Below are 18,547 nucleotides of genomic sequence, written 5' to 3' on the forward strand. Positions count from 1 at the left end.
ACTTTTGAACACCTTTTTAAAAATTGTGTGTGTGTTACCCTCACAACAACCCTGTGGGGTAGGTTAGGTAGAGAAGGGGAGATTTGGCCCGGGGTCACTCAGCCAGCAGAGTGAGAATACAAACCTGGGTCTCCCCACATCAATCTGCAACTCTGACCACTGTGCAGTGCTGCCTCTACTGATCTGTAATGTTCCAGAGGTGTTGTAATGTAATACTCAGTTTCTCAAATGAGTGTATGCCTGTCTGTTGGTCCACTTAGGAGTCTTGATCCTGGTTGTGTGGTGGGCTAGTTGTGGCAAATGGTAGGGAAGCTCAGTATTTCTGTATACAGTTGTAGGGGCTTTATTGCAATGTGGTATGGCCTGATATTATGTTCTTATTCCAGTGTGGGGTGTGTGGGGGGCAATGGAAGCTGAGTGATAGGGTCTCTCCAAGTGATTGCCAGAAGTGAGATGCGTCCTGGTCTTGTGTCTTACAGATAATCTTACAAATAGTCCTTTGCATTTATATCATGCTTTCAACTTTAAAAGGATCATAATGCTGATTGTGTGAACTTAAGCAAATCACGAGAGGTAGAGCAGGAAGGGTTGCATCAGTGCTTAGTTCGTGTGGCCCTTTCTTACATGCCCAGGGAAATGCTGATCGCCACTTTGGGGCCAGGAAGCAATTTTTCTCCAGGCCAGTTTGGCCCCCAGTGATCCTGGAGGTTTTTTAAATCATATTCTGGGCATGGAACAGGGGTCACTGGGGTGTGTGGGGGGGTATTGGTGAATTTCCTGCATTGTGCAGGGGGTAGGACTAGAAGACCCTGGAGGTCCCTTCCCACTCTATGAGTCTGTGATTCTAGAATTCACCTAGGCTGGCTGTGGGCACGCCAGCACCTCTGTCAGGCAGAAGCGCCTGAGATCCTCCCCCTCCCCTTTTCCTTCGCCAGTCTTGGAGGCGAAGGGAAGGGAGAGGGGGGAAAGAATGGATCCCAGGTGCTTCTGCCTGTCAGAGGGGCTGGCGCACACTTCCGGTGATGTCAGGGGGTGTGGCATATGCTAATAAGTTATGCTAATGAGCTCCTGCAGCTCTTTTTCTACGAAATGACCCCTGTATTAGATACATACATGGATGGTAAAATTGTACCTTGCTTGGGATGACAAAATAGCTTGAATCAATTCTGCCAGTGACACTCAGCCAGTGGAATCTTAGGGAGCGCGTTTGGGCCTCCATAAACGTGTTATACTGCCTGTTCTAGTCCAGCCCTCCTGAGGGGGGCGGGGCGGCGTGTTGTGGGAGAGGGAAGAGGCAAAGGTCGGAGTCCCAGAGGATAGAGTGAGCGGCCTCAGACTGAAAGGTGAGCAGGGGAGAGCAGGTTTAGCTGTGAGGGAGGGGATTCGCTGCAAACTGAGGCTGCAAAATAGCCAGGAAAGGAGCCCTTCCGGCCTTCTGCTGCTCCTTTAACAAGGGATTTATATGTAAAAAACAGCAGGAGAAAGTTTGATTAGCGGCAGCTTCCTGACCTAGCTGGTAAAGCTTCACCTTCTTGGACGGGGAGGGGGACACATACCAGGTAGAAATGATTAGAACGAACAACACAATGCAAATGTCTGCAGCTCAGATTGTTCTTAAAGGAGTAGCTCTGGGGGCAAGTTAAGGAACACAGCCCTATTGCTCTGGGATTCAGAGGTACCCAAGTGCCCTTTGTTTACAATGCAGCAGGGTGCTCGTGTTTTGAACAGATCGTCCAGCTATGCCCAGAGACAGTACAGAATTTGCCTCAAAGGTTCCACGGAAAGTTTACAGAGGCCAGTATGTTTCTGAGCTGAAGGGGCGTATTTGAGCTTCAGTGGGATTGTGATGCTCTCTGGGTGACACAAGATACCCTATTTAATCATTGTGGAAAATCCCAGTTTGAAGAGGCAGCTGTCAGCTATGCTGCCATGGGGGTTGGGGAGTTCATTCTGTATCTTGTTAATTGCTATTGCATTCCTATCCCTGCTGTTCTCCCTTTGCTGCAACGCTTATCTCTACAGATGTGCAGGAGGAGGTTGTGTTGTCTGGATGTCTCCTATGTACCGTGAGAGACTCCTGGTTCCCAGCTTTAGCCACCTAACGGTTGCCTGACTTATCCCGCGCGCGGGAGGGTCCCTAACTGGCCAATGCCATTGGTGTGTGTGTGTGCATACGAATACCCTATATCCTATTATGCTCTACTGGTTGGGGCCATTCTTAACAGTGCCTGTGCTACTGCATCTATAGCTTTGCAATAAAAGTATAACCGTTCCTGAATGCGTGTACTTCGTTGTTAGCTGTGGGTTCTGACAGCAGCCTGGTAGACTTTGCTTCTCTCTCGTTTCTCTGTAGTTTGCCATGTCGTCAGGAGTCTATTTCACCTACAAGGGGATCCTCCTCCCAGTGCGGGAGCTCAAGGAGGAAACCGTCAAATATGTCGAAAATGAATTCCAAGTACGGGATGATGATATATTTAACGTCACTTACCCCAAATCAGGTAGGGTGGATGAAAATGGGTGGAAGGAGAGCCACGCAGGATGTTGACACAAAGAAGGGGAGGAAACCCCTTGAAGATTCCTTGGACAAAAATCAGTGATGCCAACATGAGGGGAGAAGATGGCATTCCTTAGGGCTGATAGCAACTCCTGAGCTTGTCATGAGACAAATTCTGATTTTGTTCCCTGTTCCAAGGCTGGATAAAGAGGATGAAAAAAAGACAGAAGAAGAGGAGGAGGAGGAGGAGTTGGTTTTTATACCCCACTTTTCTCTACTTGAAGGAGTCTCAAAGCAGCTTACAATCTCCTTCCCTTCTTCTCCCGACAACAGGCACCCTGTGAGGTAGGTGGGGCTGAGAGAGTTGTGAGAGAACTGTGACTGGCCCAAGGTCACCCAGCTGGCTTCATGTGAAGGAGGAGTGGGGAATTGAACCTGGTTCTCTGGATTAGAGTCCGCCACTCTTAACCACTACACCACACTGGCTCTTGAGATCGTTCAGGGATTCTTTACGTATTTCATTCTGGATAATGTGAACATGTAAATGACTAGAGAGATGTTTCTGATAGAGTTCAGATTTCCCTCAAGAAATTCAGTGATGTGTAAATGACTCCCAGCACAGACAGCAAGGGCCAGTATGGTGTAGTGGTTAGAACTTGGATTTAGGAGACCCAGGTTCCAATCCCACACTCTACTATGGAAGCTCATTAGGTGATATTGGGCCAGTGATTCTCCAAGCCCTAAGCTATCTCGTAGGGTTGTTGCTGTGAGGATAAAATGGAGGAGGGGAGAATCAGTCCCCATTGGGGAGAAAAGTGAGGTAAATAATAAAAGAGTGTGTGTGGAATTCCTTGGCCATCTGAACACGAGTTACCACCTGCGAATACTGTTTGTGTAGAAAAGGAACCAAGTTTGAGTCCAGTGGCACCTTTAAGACCAACAGAGTTTAATTCTAGGTATCAGCTTTTGCGTGCAGAGCCAGTTTGGTGTAGTGATTAGGAGTGCAGACTCTAATCTGGGAAAACCGGGTTTGATTCCCCACTCCTCCACATGCAGCTGCTGGTGTGACCTTGGGTCAGTTACAAGTTCTTTCGGAGCTGTTCTCTCAAGGGCAGTTCTCGAGAGAGCTTTCTCAGCCCCACCTACCTCACAGGGTGTCTGTTGTGGGGAGGGGAAGGGAATTGTAAGCCACCCTGAGACTCCTTCAGGTAGTGAAGGGCGGGGTATAAATCCAGTCTCCTTCTCCTCCTCCACGAAAACTTATACCCAGAATTAAACTTTGTTGGTCTTAAAGGTGGCACTGGACTCAAACTTCGTTCTGTTGCTTCAGACCAACACGAATACCCACCCGCATCTGTGTAGAAAAGAGTTAAGTATGTCAAATCTCTACTTGGAGTGGTATTCCTGGAGAGCCTGGAGAAATTGTGTTTGGTCACCCTGACAAAACCCACACCAGCTTCCCGGCAAAGAATATGCATTTTGTGGCTTCCCCACTGCGGTCTTAGTTTGGGGAAATGGGCTTAAGTCTGGGGGAATCTTGCCGGTGAAGAGCGTTAGAGTAGCCAGCTGTTTGAAAAAGAGCATTCCCAGTTCTTGTGATCCTGTTACTGATTTCCCAAGAGTAGAGAACTATTTAGTGTGGCACGCTGTAGGCGAAAGGTGTGCACTGCAAAACAAAGGGGACAGGGGGGCAGAAGAGGTTGTAGCGGCAGCTGTGATATCACTAACCTTTTCTTGCTGAATGTGCAAGCTAACCGAGAGCTTGAGCACTTTTCAGCTGTCAATGAACCTTTTTTGTACTTTCATCATCCTCACCCAGAGAGCTCAGGCTAGCTAGCCGGATCTTGTCAGATCTCAGAAGCGAAGCAGCACTAGTATTTGGATGGGAGACCACCAAGGAAGTCCAGGGTCCTGACGTGGAGGCAGGCAAATGACAGACCACCTCTGAACGCCTCTTGCCTTGAAAACCCTATGAGGTCACCATGAGTAAGCTGTGAGTTGACAGCACTTTCACCTCAGACAGTTAATTCAAACCGTCAGGGCTATATTTGGGCAGGAACGGAGTTCCGGCTGGCTCCCAAGTTGGCCACGCCCAGCAGGAACTCATTAGCATAATAGGCCACACCCAACAGCAGAAACTCATTAGGATTGGCTATATTAGGGGTGTGTGGCCTAACATGCAAAGGAGTTCCTGCTACAAAAAAGCCCTGGGTTTTGACAACAAACAAGGTAAACAGAATAACAAGCAAAAGGTGGGTGTGGCTGGATGAACACACTTCTAGTAACACGGGGGTGCGGACTAATGTGCTAATGAGCTGTGCGGTCAGGGGTGTGACCCAATATGCTAATGAGTTCCTGGTGTTGGGTGTGGCCTGTTATGCTAATGAGTTCCTGCTGGGCTTTTTCTACAAAAAGAGCCCTGCTTGAAACCGTTACAAAAAGTTAGATCAACTGCTTTTTCATAGGAGTCTCAGAGTGGCTTACAATCCCTTCCCCTTCCCCTCCCGATAACAGACATCCTGTGAGGTAGGTGGGGCCGAGAGTGCCCTTGAGAGAACAGCTCTGAAAAAATTTATGACTGCACCAAGGTCACACCAGCAGCTGCATGTGGAGGAGTGGGGAATCAAACCCCATTCTCCCAGATTAGTGTCCGTGCACTTAACCACTACACCAAACTGGCTATCATGATTATGATAGAACAGATTTAGTGATACTGATATTTTCCTGACAAGCAAATCAGATCTCTCTGGATGGAACTCTCAGAAGACGACGAGGTGAGATTTCTTGCTTTTTGATCATCCTTAAAACTTGTCCAGGTCTGTATTTTTTTCTGTCTTGCTCAATAAAAAGAATCACTTCTTATCTCAATCAAAGATAAACGTTTCTACAGATTCTCTGGTTGAATTTCAAAGAACTGAACTAACACCCTTATTTTTTTTGTATTATCAGAATTAAAGGTTGATAATCTCCCTTTAATAGGTAAATCCCGGAGAGCTGTGCTCCGAAACAGTTTTACACTGGCAAAGACTTTAAAATTGTTCAGATCCTCTAATTGGGTACAGGAGAGAATCTCTACAAGATAGTGAAAAGCCCAGTAGCACCTTTAAGACTAAAAAACTTCATTGTAGCATAAGCTTTCGAGAAACACAGCTGTCTTCGTCAGATGAGAGACGAAGACAGCTGTGTTTCTCAAAAGCTTATGCTACAATGAAGTTTGTTAGTCTCATAGGTGCTACTGGGCTTTTCACTATTTTGCAGCAACAGACTAACACAGCTAACTCCTCTGGATCTAGTTACAAGGTGACCCCATAACTGGTGGACTCTCTCTTAGGTACCAATTGGATGTCAGAGATCTTGGGCTTGATCCGTAATGATGGGGACCCCAGCTGGATACGGAGTTTGACAGTGTTTGACCGGACCCCCTGGATAGAGACTGATCATGGCCTAGAGACTGCCTTGAAATATCCTCCGCCCAGGCTGATCTCCACTCACCTTCAAATCCAGCTTTTCCCCAAGTCCTTTTTCCACTCCAAGGCCAAGGTAAGAGAGGGGGAAGCTCACACTGTGACATGGCTTCCCACACAGAAACTCGCTTAGATATGTGGCAGTACAGAATTATGCATGGGATAGAGCAGGCAGAGAAAGATGTACTTTTCTCCCTTTCTCACAAGAACTCGTGGGCACTCAATGAAATTAATGAGCAATAGGTTTAGAACAGATGAAAAGAAGTTCTTCTTCACCCAAAGAGTAGTTAACCCATGGAATTCACTGCTGCAGGAAGTGGCGGTGGCTCCAAGCATGGACAGCTTCAAGAGGAGACTGGATAAACATATGGAGCAGAAGTCCATCAATGGCTATTAGCCACAAGGCATAGATAGAACACTCTGTCTGGGGCAGTGACAGTCCATATTCTTGGTGTTTGGGGGGCAAACATGGGAGGGTTTCTGAAGTTCTGGCCCCTCTAGTGGGCCTCCTGACAGCACCTGGATTGAGCTCTCTTCTATAGCAGCTATGGGGAAGCCCTGGCTGTGGATATTGGACACAGACCCCACACAGAAGGATACTACATTCTGTGCTGTGGTATATGGATCAGGATCACAGGAAGCCCCCTTAAGGGTTACTGGGATTTGCAGTGTGCATGGAAGAGTCATGTTCTCTTTATATGCTTCAGACCTTTATTGTGGGAGACTTCCTGTATTCCTAGTTTATGGTTTAGACCCTAAAGCACCATCTGTCGGTGGGGGGGGGGATTGAGGAGGGGATTCAGTGTCAGGGTGGGGAAGTTTCACAGCAAGCATCAAAGAGATTTTCTTAGAAGTATTTAAGATAAAACTGCAAAAAAAAAAAGCAGTGAATTTTAAGAAATCTATTTATGGACTTATGCAAAACCTAGATTGCAGAAATTAGAGAACAGTGCAGTGAGAACAAGATCGTGTGTACAATAAACAGTACCATAAACCAGTGGTTCTTAGCCTTTTGTATTTTACATTCCACCATTCATTCTGTCAAACAACCTGAGTCTTAACATGATGTCTTAACATGAGTCTTAACATGGTGGCGGCTACAAGCATGGACGGCTTCAAAAGGGAATTAGATAAGCATATGGAGCAGAGGTCCATCAGTGGCTATTAGCCACAAGGTATAGATAAGGACTCTGGGGCAAGTGATGCTCTGTCATCTTGGTGCTTGGGGGGGGGTCAACAGTGGGAGGGCTTCTAATGTCCTGGCCCCACTGGTGGACCTCCAGATGGCACTGGTATTTCTGGCCACTGTGTGACACAGAGTGTTGGACTGGATGGGCCTTTGGCCTGATCCAACATTGGCATCCCTTATGTTCTTATGTTCTTATGATGGAAACAAAAATCCCACTTTCCCCAAGAAGGACCTTTACCTGTCCACAGGCATTTTGTTAGTAGTACTAGTTTGTCAGTGTTGAATAGGGTTGGGTTTTGGAGATCTCCCAGAATCGGAACTCATCTCCAGGTGACAAGAGATAATTTCGCTTGGAGAAAATGGCTGCTTTGGAGGGTGGATTCTACGGCATTATGCCCCACTGAGTCTCACCTCTCCCTCTCCCCAAATCTCCAGGTGCTTTTCAGCCTAGAGTTAGCCATCCTAGTATTGCATAATGGTTAGGGGGTCAGATTGGGGTCTGGGAGACCCGGGTCCTAATTTCCACTCCGCCATGGAAGCTTGCTGTGGTGACACTGGGCCAGCCACACACCCTCAGCCGAATCAGCCTCCCAGGGTTATTGTGAGGATTAAACAGAGAAGAGGAGAACATTGTAGGCCATTTATATGTTCCCATTGGGGACAAAGACGGAATATAAATGAAGTAAAATAAAATAAAGGCAAAAGAACAGAGATGGATAACCTATGGCAGGTAGGGTTGGCAGGAGATGGCAGGTCATACTTAAGAGTTGGGACTGAGCGAGTTTGAATCATCTATTGTGAAAACTCTGCTTCCCAACAGTGGTGCATGTACACCAGTTGAGAACCACGGCCTTATCAATGGGTCTTCCAGAGGAAGAGGAAGGAGGAGGAGATTGGATTTACACCCCGCCCTTCACTCGGAGTCTCAGAGTGGTTTACAAACGCTTTTCCCTTCCCCTCCCCACAACAGACACCCTGTGAGGTAGGTGGGGCTGAGAGAGCTCTTTCAAGAACTGCCCTTTCAAGGACAGCTCTTGTTAGAACTATGGCTTGCCCAAGGTCATCCAGCAGGTGCAAGTGGAGGAGTGGGGAATCAAACCCGGTTCTCCCAGATTAGAGTCCGCTCACTTAACCACTACACCAAACTAGCTCTCCAACAACATTTTACTACAACATTTTACTACAGCCCTGGGTTTGATTCGGTTCTTTTATACAAAATAATTAATGCATAAGAACTTCTGAAGAGCAAGTTCACACAGACAGCTTAATGGTAACCCTGGATTCTGCCCTATTAAATTTCATATCCCACAGGTGATCTACACCTTGCGCAATCCCAAGGATGTGCTGGTCTCACACTACCATTTCTCTAAGATCTTCAAATTATGGAAGGACCTGGGGACCATGGAAGAGTTGCTGAAGGACTTCCTGAGCGGGAATGGTATGGAAGTTGGCGAACTAGACCAGTCCTTTAGCCGAGTTCCAGTAGATGCACAACCATCATGAGAAGAAAAAGGAGAGATTGGATTTATACCCCGCCAGGCCCGTAGCCAGGATTTTTTTAATTTGGGGGGCCTTTAAATGAGTCAGGGGGCACCCCACACACAACCCTGCACACACCTCCAAGGGAGCACCTAGGCTGGATGGGAAGTCGGGGTGGGGGCCTTGGTGGTAAGTCAGGGGGCCAGGCCACGAGATGCGCCACTGTAGCTAGGGGCCTGTACCCCGCCCTTCACTACCTGAAGGAGTCTCAGAGCGGCTTACAATCTCCTTTCCCCTCCCTCATCCTGAGGCACTCCAGTCCCTTCCTTGAGCCAGAAGCAGACAGCAATTGTTGTGGCGCCAGGGTTGCCATCGTCCAGGTAGAACCTGGTGTTCTCTTGAAATTACAACTGATCTCCGGCAGTGTTCCCTCTAAGATGAGTTAGTGTGAGCTAGCTCACAGGTTTTTAGCCTCCAGCTCATGGATTCTTGTCTTAGCTCAGGAAGGAGGGCCCCAAAGCAAACTAATTTATGCAGTAGCCAAATCATTTGCTCACAACTTTAATGCCAGCAGCTCAGAAAGTAGAATTTTTGCTCACAAGACTCCACAGCTTAGAGGGAACATTGATCTCCGGACTACAGAGGTCTGTCCCCCTGGAGGAAACGGCAGTCTTTATGGAATCACATCCCTGCTGAGGTCGCTGCGCTCCCCAACCTGCGCCCTCCCCCATGATCCTTGCCCAGATCTCTAGGGGTTTCCTCAGCTGGAGTTGACAACCCTGTGTGATGCATAATTACTAGCAGGCTCTAGAAAAAGAGCAAGAGTTAAGTAGCACCTTAAAGACTAACAGCACTTGTGGTAGGGGAGGAGCTTTCATGAGTCACGGCTCACTTCTTCAGACACAGTTAGAATAGAGAAGTGAGCTCCTCCCCTGCCGCCACAAATGTTGTTAGCCTTTAAGGTGCTACTTGACTCTTGCTCTTTTCTACTGCTACAGATGGCCACCCATCTTGATCTAGCGGACTCTAGTGTAGCGTCGATTGTCAAGGCTCCCAAAAGAAATCCTGGGAACTGTAGGTTTCTCAGGGTTCTGAAAATGTTCTGTTAATTTATCTACATATTTGCGTCCTTCTCTTCTTCCATGGAAAGCCATAATACCGTATATGGGGTTATCCTATTTTATTCTCACAAGAATCCTCTGCATTGACAATAAGGGAAGAATATTTTTAGAAAAAGAAAAGGGAGGGAGGGCAGGGTAGAGGTTTACAGAAACAGACACAGTGCAGAAGAAGTGGTTAGAGAGAACTTTCTCTCCCGCTCCCACCATACTAGAATTTGGAGGTACCCAATGAAGTTGTAGCTGCGGTGGCTCAAGTGGTTAAGACGCTGAACTGCAGGCTGTGGAAGGTCAGTAGTTCAGCAGTTCGAGACCCGGGTGCCACATGATGGAGTGAGCTCCCTTCTCTAGTTCCAGCTCCTGCCAACCTAGCAGTTCGAAAGCAAGAAATTGCAAGTAGATAAATAGGTACCACTTCGGTGGGAAGGTAACAGCATTCTGTGCGCCTTTGTGTTTAGTCATGCCGGCCACATGACCACGGAAACGTCTTCAGACAGTGTTGGCCCTTCAGCTTTGAAACGGAGATGAGCACCGCAACCCTAGAGTTGGATTCGACTGGCTTCCGAGCAAGGGAACCTTTACCTTTACTTTAATGAAGTTGATGGGCAGTGGCTCAGTGCATGCAGTATCTGATTTGCATGCAGAAGGTCCCCAGTTCAGTTCCCAGCATCTGCTCTTAAAAGGATCTGGCAGAAGGTGATGTGAAAGACCTCTTTCCTGAGAGCCTGCTGCCAATCAGAGTGGACAATATTGACCTTAATAAATTAATGGTTTGACACTTTGTGTGCTGATGGGCAGTGGATTCAGGACAGACAAAAGAGAGTGCTTATTCACACCGTTCATAATGAGTGAATAGGATTCTCAGCAATTAGAATTCTCTAATTTTGTAGAGCTCTGTAGAGCTCTATTTTGTTTGTTTTCACTAAACTAAGAAATACCAGATGCTAGCTTTGGCAGCCCATTTCTGAACCTTCCCCAGTTTCCTTTTTGAGATATTTCCACTTCCTGTTTCCAGTGCCTTTTGGTTCTTGGTTTGATCATGTGAAGGGCTGGCTGCCAATGAAGGACAGAGACAACGTCTTCTTTATTACCTATGAAGAGTTGCAGCAGGTATGGTTCCAAGTTACCTCAGCTTATCGGGTTCCAACTTTTCTTTTTGAAAATCTTGTTTTTGAGGAATGGGTACCTTGCAGCTTTCCAGAATCTCTCTCCCACAAGTATTTTTAAAAGATAAGAAGGACCTCTGTGAACACAGTGCTCCATATCATGTGCAGAGGGGCTTTGTGAAGAAACGGCTTCCTCATCTTTGTATGGCAACAAATCTAGAATTTTGCACCTCACAGGAATTCTACCTAGGTTGTTGGATGTTCCCTGGTTGCTCTGCTGACTGAGAGGTGGCATGGGACAAGATTGTTGTACATATTAGATTCCATGTCAAAAATGAAGTCAAATGAGGAGGAAGATCTATGTTTTATTTTACTTAACAAGAAAACATTTGGACCAAATAGTCCATCCAAAATTGACTACTTTCTTCTCAGCATATTCAGGGAATATGCTTCAGTTAACAGGAAAACAATTGCACTAAATAACTAATCAAAAATGGACAACTTATTTTTCTTCATCTTCTTCGTCTTCTTGAACATATTCTGAGCCTATTCAGGAAATACATTATATTTTATACATGGACTGACATCATCAAGAAAACAATATTCAAAAAGCATAACTGGTTATAAAAGACAATGGTAATTTGAGTAATAATCCTCTGATTGGCCAGATGTAAAGAAACATATATCTACGTCAGTCTAAGGAAAACCTAAGTGTATACTTAACCTAACCTAAAGGATAATGGGCAAGGATTCTTCATACCCTAAACAAAAGTATTCATTACTGATACGAGACTAAAATCGTCTCTGACCCAGACATTGCAAGGTTTTGCTCTTAAGAACTACAGAATCATGAACTTTGTACCTATAATATTGTCTGCTAACAATATCAGACCTACAAGAGGAAAGCCTTCTATATAACAGGCCTTTCTAACATCCTAATAAAATATTACTTAAGAATAAATCTATAAAAACCAGATAAATATGAATAATCAAAAAAGGGGGAAATCTTTATAGTCCCATCTCTACTATTCTACCTAGGTTGTTGGATGTTCCTTGATACCTCTGCTGACTGAGAGGTGGGATTGGACAAGATGGTGGGCAGATGATTCAAGCTGAAAGGGAGAGGCTTCTTGGCCATCTGTAAAATGGGGGGCAGAGACCCACCCATGGTGGCAGCCTTGCCAAAGGAACCCTACAAAATGCCCCCACGTGTTTCTTTTATTAAGTGTCCAGTGTAAGCCTGTAGCACCTTTACATTATCAGCCCCTGGGGCCATGGATCAGTGGAAGAGTGTCTGCTTTTCTTGCAGAAGGTCCCAGGTTCAATCCCCATCACATCCAGGTAAAAAGATTAAGGGCGATTTTGCATCTAGCATTCGTTCCACATTTTCTCAGCTGGGAGGAAAAAGTGCAGCTCAAAATCACATTCAAATACCTCGGGGCAATGCTGTACTTACTTCAAAGTCACCCCTGAATGGTGATAAATCTATGCAGAAGGTACCATAAAACCTGATGATCAAAGGAAATGAAAGCAGGATGCAGTGTGGAGGGTACCATAAAATCCAGTGATCAAAGAAAGTGAAAGCAGCATGAAATGCAGAGGGGGGTTTATTTATTGATTGATTTGAATTGATTTGTACCCCGCTCTCCCCGCCTAGGCAGGCTCAGGGCGGCTGACATAAAAATAGCAACAGATAAAACAACAATATAAATATCAGCATAAAGCACACAACATAGTTACTAGAAACAGTTTACATGGCGATGGCGGTGCAATAGTCGCAGAGTACATAATAAGCGTACAGTCAGTGATAATTTCCACTACCAGCAAGCTCAGGCTAGATATTAATATTGGATTCGGCACAGGGCATAGATGGTGAAATGCGGCTCCTTACCTAAAAGCCTGATGGAAGAGCTCCGTTTTTGAGGCCCTGCGGAACTGTAAAAGGTCCCGCAGGGCCGTGATCTGTTCTGGAAGCTCATTCCACCAGGGTGGAGCCGCCACTGAAAAAGCCCTGGCTTTGGTCGATGCCAGCCTGGGCCAGGGAGACCCTGACCATAGTGCTCTCTGGGGAACATGTGGGAAAAGGTGGTCCCTCAGGTAGGTAGGTCCCTGACCATAAAGGGCTTCAAAGGTAAGCACCAGCACCTTGAAGCGAATTTGGTACGCCATAGGTAGCCAGTGCAGTGCTTTCTGCAAAGGCTGGATGTGCTCTTGCATGGGGAGTCCCAGCAACAGCCTGGCCACCGTGTTCTGCACCAGCTAAAGCTTCCGGATTTGGGTCAAGGGCAGCCCCATGTAGAGAGCATTACAGTAGTCTAATCTCAAGGTGACCACAGCATGGATCACCGTCGCCAAGTCGTTGCATTCGAGGAAGGGAACCAACTGCCTAATCAGCGGACGATTTCTGTTCCAACGTGAGTTTCGTAAAACAATGGAGGGAAAAGCCAATGCAGAATCGCCCTAAGTAGTCAGTGATATGAAAGACCTCTCCCTAAGACCCCTGGAGAACTGCTGCCAGTCTGAATGGACAATACTGACTTTGATGGATGAAGGGTCTGGTTCAGCTCAAGGCCGCTTCATGTGTTCATTTGGCTTTGGCTTTGGCGTTCCCAGGACCTACGAGGCAGCGTTGAGAGGATTTGCCACTTCCTTGGGAAGGAGCTCAACAGCCAGCAGATTGACTCTGTGGTGGAAAATGCCTCTTTCCAGAAGATGAAGGACAACAAGATGTCCAATTTCACCATAGTTGGAGAGAGCTACATTGACCATGAGAAAGGGAAGCTCCTGAGAAAAGGTAACAAGTAGAGCTGAGGGGCTCTTTAGGGCTTGTTCGTGTACTTTTGCTGGGACACCAGGGGGTGAAGGTGATTTATACATTACAGGTTGGGTTCAGGGTCCCACACCCTTCGTGCAACAGGCAGAGGTGAGCTGCAGTTCTCCTCAGTACCCATGCACGCACTTCGTTCTTCACCCAAGGTATAGATGGAACGCTATGTCTGGGGCAGTGATGCTCTGTATTCTTGGTGCTTGGGGGGGGCAAACGTGGGAGGGTTTTTAGAGTTCTGGCCTCGCTGGTGGACCTCCTGATGGCGCCTGGGTTTTGGCCACTGTGTGACACAGAGGGTTGGACTGGATGGGCCATTGGCCTGATCCAACATGGCTTCTCCTATGTTCTTGTGCACTGCATGATTGGGATTGGAATCACAGTATGTATGGAGAAGGGGCTACATGCTGTTTTCATGAGCTGAAATGGTCCGGAAGTGGCACTCTTATAACCCAGTGGGAAACCCACACGTACATTTGTGGGTTTCTCCGATGGGCCAGATAGCCCCTGCCTGGACTATTTCAAGTCAGGAAAATGGTGCAGGGTGGGGAAAGCAGAGGTTCCTGCTCCACACACACACTGCCATTACAATCAGAACTGGGCACCTTATATGGGGGGAGAACCCACTAATCATGTCCGACTGTAGAGGGAGGGCACCCAGGATCCAACCTGTGTCCTCTGTAGAGCTGCTGTTTGGAGACAATGCTTGTCTGCACTAGGGTTTGGCAGTTCCTCTAGCCATCAACAGGCAGAAATTCTGCAGGTGAAGTTCCCCTAGCCTCTGCGTTTACATGCATCAAACGTCTACGGGCAACCCCAGCAGTCAAAAGTCTATGGGCAACAAAGATGCCGGCCCTCTGTTGTAGAAATAGGATGGGGGTCCCTCTAAGAGCTGATATGCGTTAGATAGGACCAAAAGCGGGTGAGCAAGAAAGGGGGGGCTGCTGACTCAAACTTTGCTTTTCTGTCGTCGTCTCCGTCGAATTTTGTCAGCAGAGACAGGACTCATTCTGGATGAGTTTAAGGAAATGGAAGGTAGATAACACAAATACATGGAACAAAATTACCCTGATAGGGACCGTAAGATGTATGAGACAAGTCAAAATATAGTTCTCTGCTCTAAGCCATAGGAATGGCAGATTGTTATGAATCTAAAAAGGAAATGAAAATATAGAGGCTAGCTGCAGTTTTTCATGCACCAAAAGACCATAGAAGTAGTGTGAGGTGAACTCTGCAGGTGTGGTGAGCTCTGTGAGGTGAGGTCAGTGAGGTGAACTTTGCAGCTGCCCAGTCACGTGAGTTCCGAAACGTGGCAGGAGGTGAAGGAATAGGAATGTCCTCCTCTGGCCTTTAATAATGTATATATCTGTAATCCACTTTCCTACCCAATGGGGAGCTAAAGTGACTTACAACAGCGTTCTCCCCTCCTCCATTTTATCTTCGCAACAATCCTATCAGGAACGTGAGACTGAGGGATAATGACTAGCCCAAGATGACCCAGTTATCTTCTGTGGCAGAGTGCCGGTTGGAGTCCCTGCTGTTTCACACGGTCCTCTCTGAGAGTCCTCCTTAGAACTTATTGCAAGATGCTGTTTCTAAAGTGGCACGGTCCTTGTAGGAAGCAGTACCAACACCAGTTTGGTGTAGTGGTTAAGTGCACGGACTCTAATCTGGGAGAACTGGGTTTGATTCCTCACTCCTCCACTTGCACCTGCTGATGTGACCTTGGGTCAGTCACAAGCTCCGGCACAGCTGTCCTTGAAAAAGAGCAGTTTGTGTCAGAGCTCTCTCAGCCCCACCCACCTCACAGGGTGTCTGTTGTGGGGAGGGGAAGGGAAAGGAGTTTGTAAGCTGCTCTGAGACTCCAAGTGAAGGGCGGGGTATAAATCCAATCTCTTATTCTTCTTCTTCAACACAGAGTTCTTGTACATTCCCTTTGTGGTAACTGGTTCCTCTTGTGTTGTTCCAGGAATCTCTGGGGATTGGAAGAACCACTTGACAGTGGCACAGAGTGAACTCTTTGACCATGTTTATCAGGAGAACATGCGGGGTGTGAGCATGACCTTCCCATGGGACTGAAGAGTCCCAGAGTGTTCTGCATCCTCACAGAACAGACATGTCATGTGGTCCAGATTCCTTCTACCGAGAAACCAGGTCCTGACGTTAGCAGTTTTGCTAGACAACGGCGTCTTTCCTACTGCCTTAAAAAGCCACTCGCATTACCTGATGTTACCGTGTTCTTGTCTTGTGTTCAGACGACTTTGTAAACATCCCAGCACACTCTCGTATCTTCCCCGCCCCCCCAATAAAACTGGTTTCTCCTGCACTTCCCCTCCCCCCGAAGCAAAATGTATTCACCACCAAACCTCTGCTCTGTAATCTGAACTAAGTTTTTCGAATTGGCGACTTCTGGCACAACCCACCAGCCCCCCAAAATCCACGCAGAAAGGGCAGGCTGGCCATGGGTGTTTTTGCTTAAAAAAAAATAAAAATTGGATCTTAATGGCGAATTTTTTTTAGCCATCGAAGGTGCCTGCATTGGGGCACATTCCTTTTTGTTCTGCCTTGCAAGTGCCCAGGCCCGTTGTGAGGTAGGTAGGTGGGGCTGAGGGAGTTCTGAGAGAACCATGACTGGCCCAAGGACACCCAGCAGGCTTCCTGTTGTAAGACAGAACCTCTGTCCCCGATTTTATTTGCCCAGGCCAATTTGAGAAAACACACAAAAGCAGTCCTGTAGAGTTGGAAACCAAAATATTTTTTTTTATTAATTAATAAGGAAGAATACAGATTCAAGGGTTTTGGATCCCTGAATACCCAACAGATTCTTCAAATGTTACAATGGGTGAAATAGCATTTTATACTTCACATTACATCAGAAAAATAGAACAGAATTATTGGTTCCATCAAACATTGTCAAATTTCATCACCTTATTTCCCATTGGGTTAAGACCTGGGGGAGTGGTTGTTCCCAGGCAGAGTTCTTTCCTAACAGAACAATACACTTTTCTTTTGGAAGCAATGAAGCAGCATGTTGTATCTATATAACTGATATGGTTATAGAGTGCTTCATTCTAGCTAGGTTAACTGACATCAGAAAGATGCGCAGTTGTAGCTGGCCAGAACAAGCAAGGTCATGGGTAGCATAACTATCAGCATTTCAGCCTCCTTCCCAGCATGCATTCAAACAACAGTCACAAATGAACTAAAGTTTATACCTGAATACATTCATGATGTTAGAATCATATGCATTATGGAAGTGCTAAGTATACCTACTAAGTTAAACCTGTTAGACAGTGGCAGAGTACAAAGTGGTTCATAAAATGTGCATACAACACTGTGGAGGAGGAGTGGGGAATCAAACCCAGTTCTCCAGGTTAGAGTCCACTGCTCTTAACCACCACACCACACTGGCTCCGAGCCCACATATTAAAGACAAAATACACAAAACACAAGTGATACATATATAAGCATTAAAACATACATGTTTTAAAATGTGATGTGTATACAACAGTTCCAAAATGGTGGCAGGACAGAGTACATTAGAAAGAACAGAACATATTGCTAAATGTGTGAACATATTGTAAAATGTGACAGGAATCTGTGTGCTCATCACACTTTGTCAGAATTCCAAAGGTGCCCACAGGCTTGAAAAGGTTGGTTACCACTGGTCCACAATATGTTTAAACAAACATATCCAAATGTGGCAGGAATATACAAACTGCAATGAATAGTATAGTGTTGTTGTTCAGAAGCAGTCGAATCCGACTCTTCGCGACCCCATGGACCACATCACGCCAGGCCCTCCTGTCTTCCCTTGTGCTTCAGAGTTTGCTTAATTTCATGTTCGTTGCATCGTTAACCCTGAGGAATTTCACATTACCCTTTTTTAGCCATTTTGAAGCCGTTTTTGATCCGTCGTGAACTGGTATAGGGCTGCCATTTCACACATGGCTTTCCCCTACCGGTAAACAGCTGGATCTGAAGCACTTTGCTATTTCAGGCTGCACTGCTTTTTCCCGTTTTTTGCCTGCGTGGGTGGTTGCCAGCTTTTTTTTTGAACGTTCGCTTTATAGCGCTATAGCGCTATAACACAACACACCGGGCATTCCAATGGGGTTGCTATAGTCCTGTTTTGCTGTTGTGTTATAGCGCTCTAGCGCTCTAAAGCGAACGTTTAAAAAAAAAGGCAGAGATCGCCTGCACGGGCGAAAAACAGCGGGAAAAAGCGTTTCGGATCTGGGAGAAGAAACTGAAGACTACTTGGAAGTGGTTTACAGGTAAAACGGTTCAGCCCTGTTTCCTGAACAAGACAGAAGCATTTGTGTGTGAAAGTACAAATATATTCCGGTAGGGAACCAGTTCTAAAACGGTTCTGTCTGAAATGTCAGACCAGAAACCGTTTGGGAACCGTTCCTGAACCGGAATATATCGCCTGTCTGAAATTCCTCCCTGTCTAACCATCTCATCCTTTGCTGTATCCCAGCTCTTCATGAACATTCTTGAATATTTTAAGGACAAATTCTTAAAAAATCAGAACGGATTATGACCATGAAGCACAGAACTGAGTCTGAAAATCCATTCTGACCTAACAGCACATTGTTATAATCCACAATACTGTGACGTAAGGCTGTATATGTGTTGTTTCAATGACAAAGAACTTAAAAAGCAGGAGTCCAGCAGCACCTTAAAGACCAACAAAATATGTGGCAGGATACGGGCTTTCATGAGTCACTGCTCACTTCTTCAGCTACTCGGGGTATCTGAAGAAGTGAGTAGTAACTCACAAAAGCTCATTCCCTGGCCACATATTTTGTTAGTCTTTAAGGTGCTACTGGACTCTTGCTCTTTTCTACTGCTAGAGACTAACATGGCT

The 18,547-nt window shown here is 46.3% G+C and overlaps 1 protein-coding gene across 1 annotated transcript; it reads left to right on the top strand.

The window, feature by feature from the left end:
• Positions 1–1,287: 1,287 nt before the first annotated feature.
• On the top strand, positions 1,288–16,000 carry LOC107116282 (sulfotransferase family cytosolic 2B member 1-like). The gene is made up of 7 exons (XM_015418180.1): positions 1,288–1,343; positions 2,354–2,498; positions 5,826–6,034; positions 8,459–8,585; positions 10,760–10,854; positions 13,464–13,644; positions 15,644–16,000. The coding sequence occupies exons 2-7, from the start codon at positions 2,360–2,362 to the stop codon at positions 15,751–15,753; spliced, it is 861 nt and encodes a 286-aa protein (XP_015273666.1). The 5' UTR covers positions 1,288–1,343; positions 2,354–2,359; the 3' UTR covers positions 15,754–16,000.
• Positions 16,001–18,547: the final 2,547 nt, after the last annotated feature.

Source organism: Gekko japonicus, unplaced genomic scaffold, assembly GCF_001447785.1.
Source record: "Gekko japonicus isolate JY-2015 unplaced genomic scaffold, Gekko_japonicus_V1.1 scaffold1933, whole genome shotgun sequence".
Classification (NCBI taxonomy): domain Eukaryota; kingdom Metazoa; phylum Chordata; class Lepidosauria; order Squamata; family Gekkonidae; genus Gekko; species Gekko japonicus.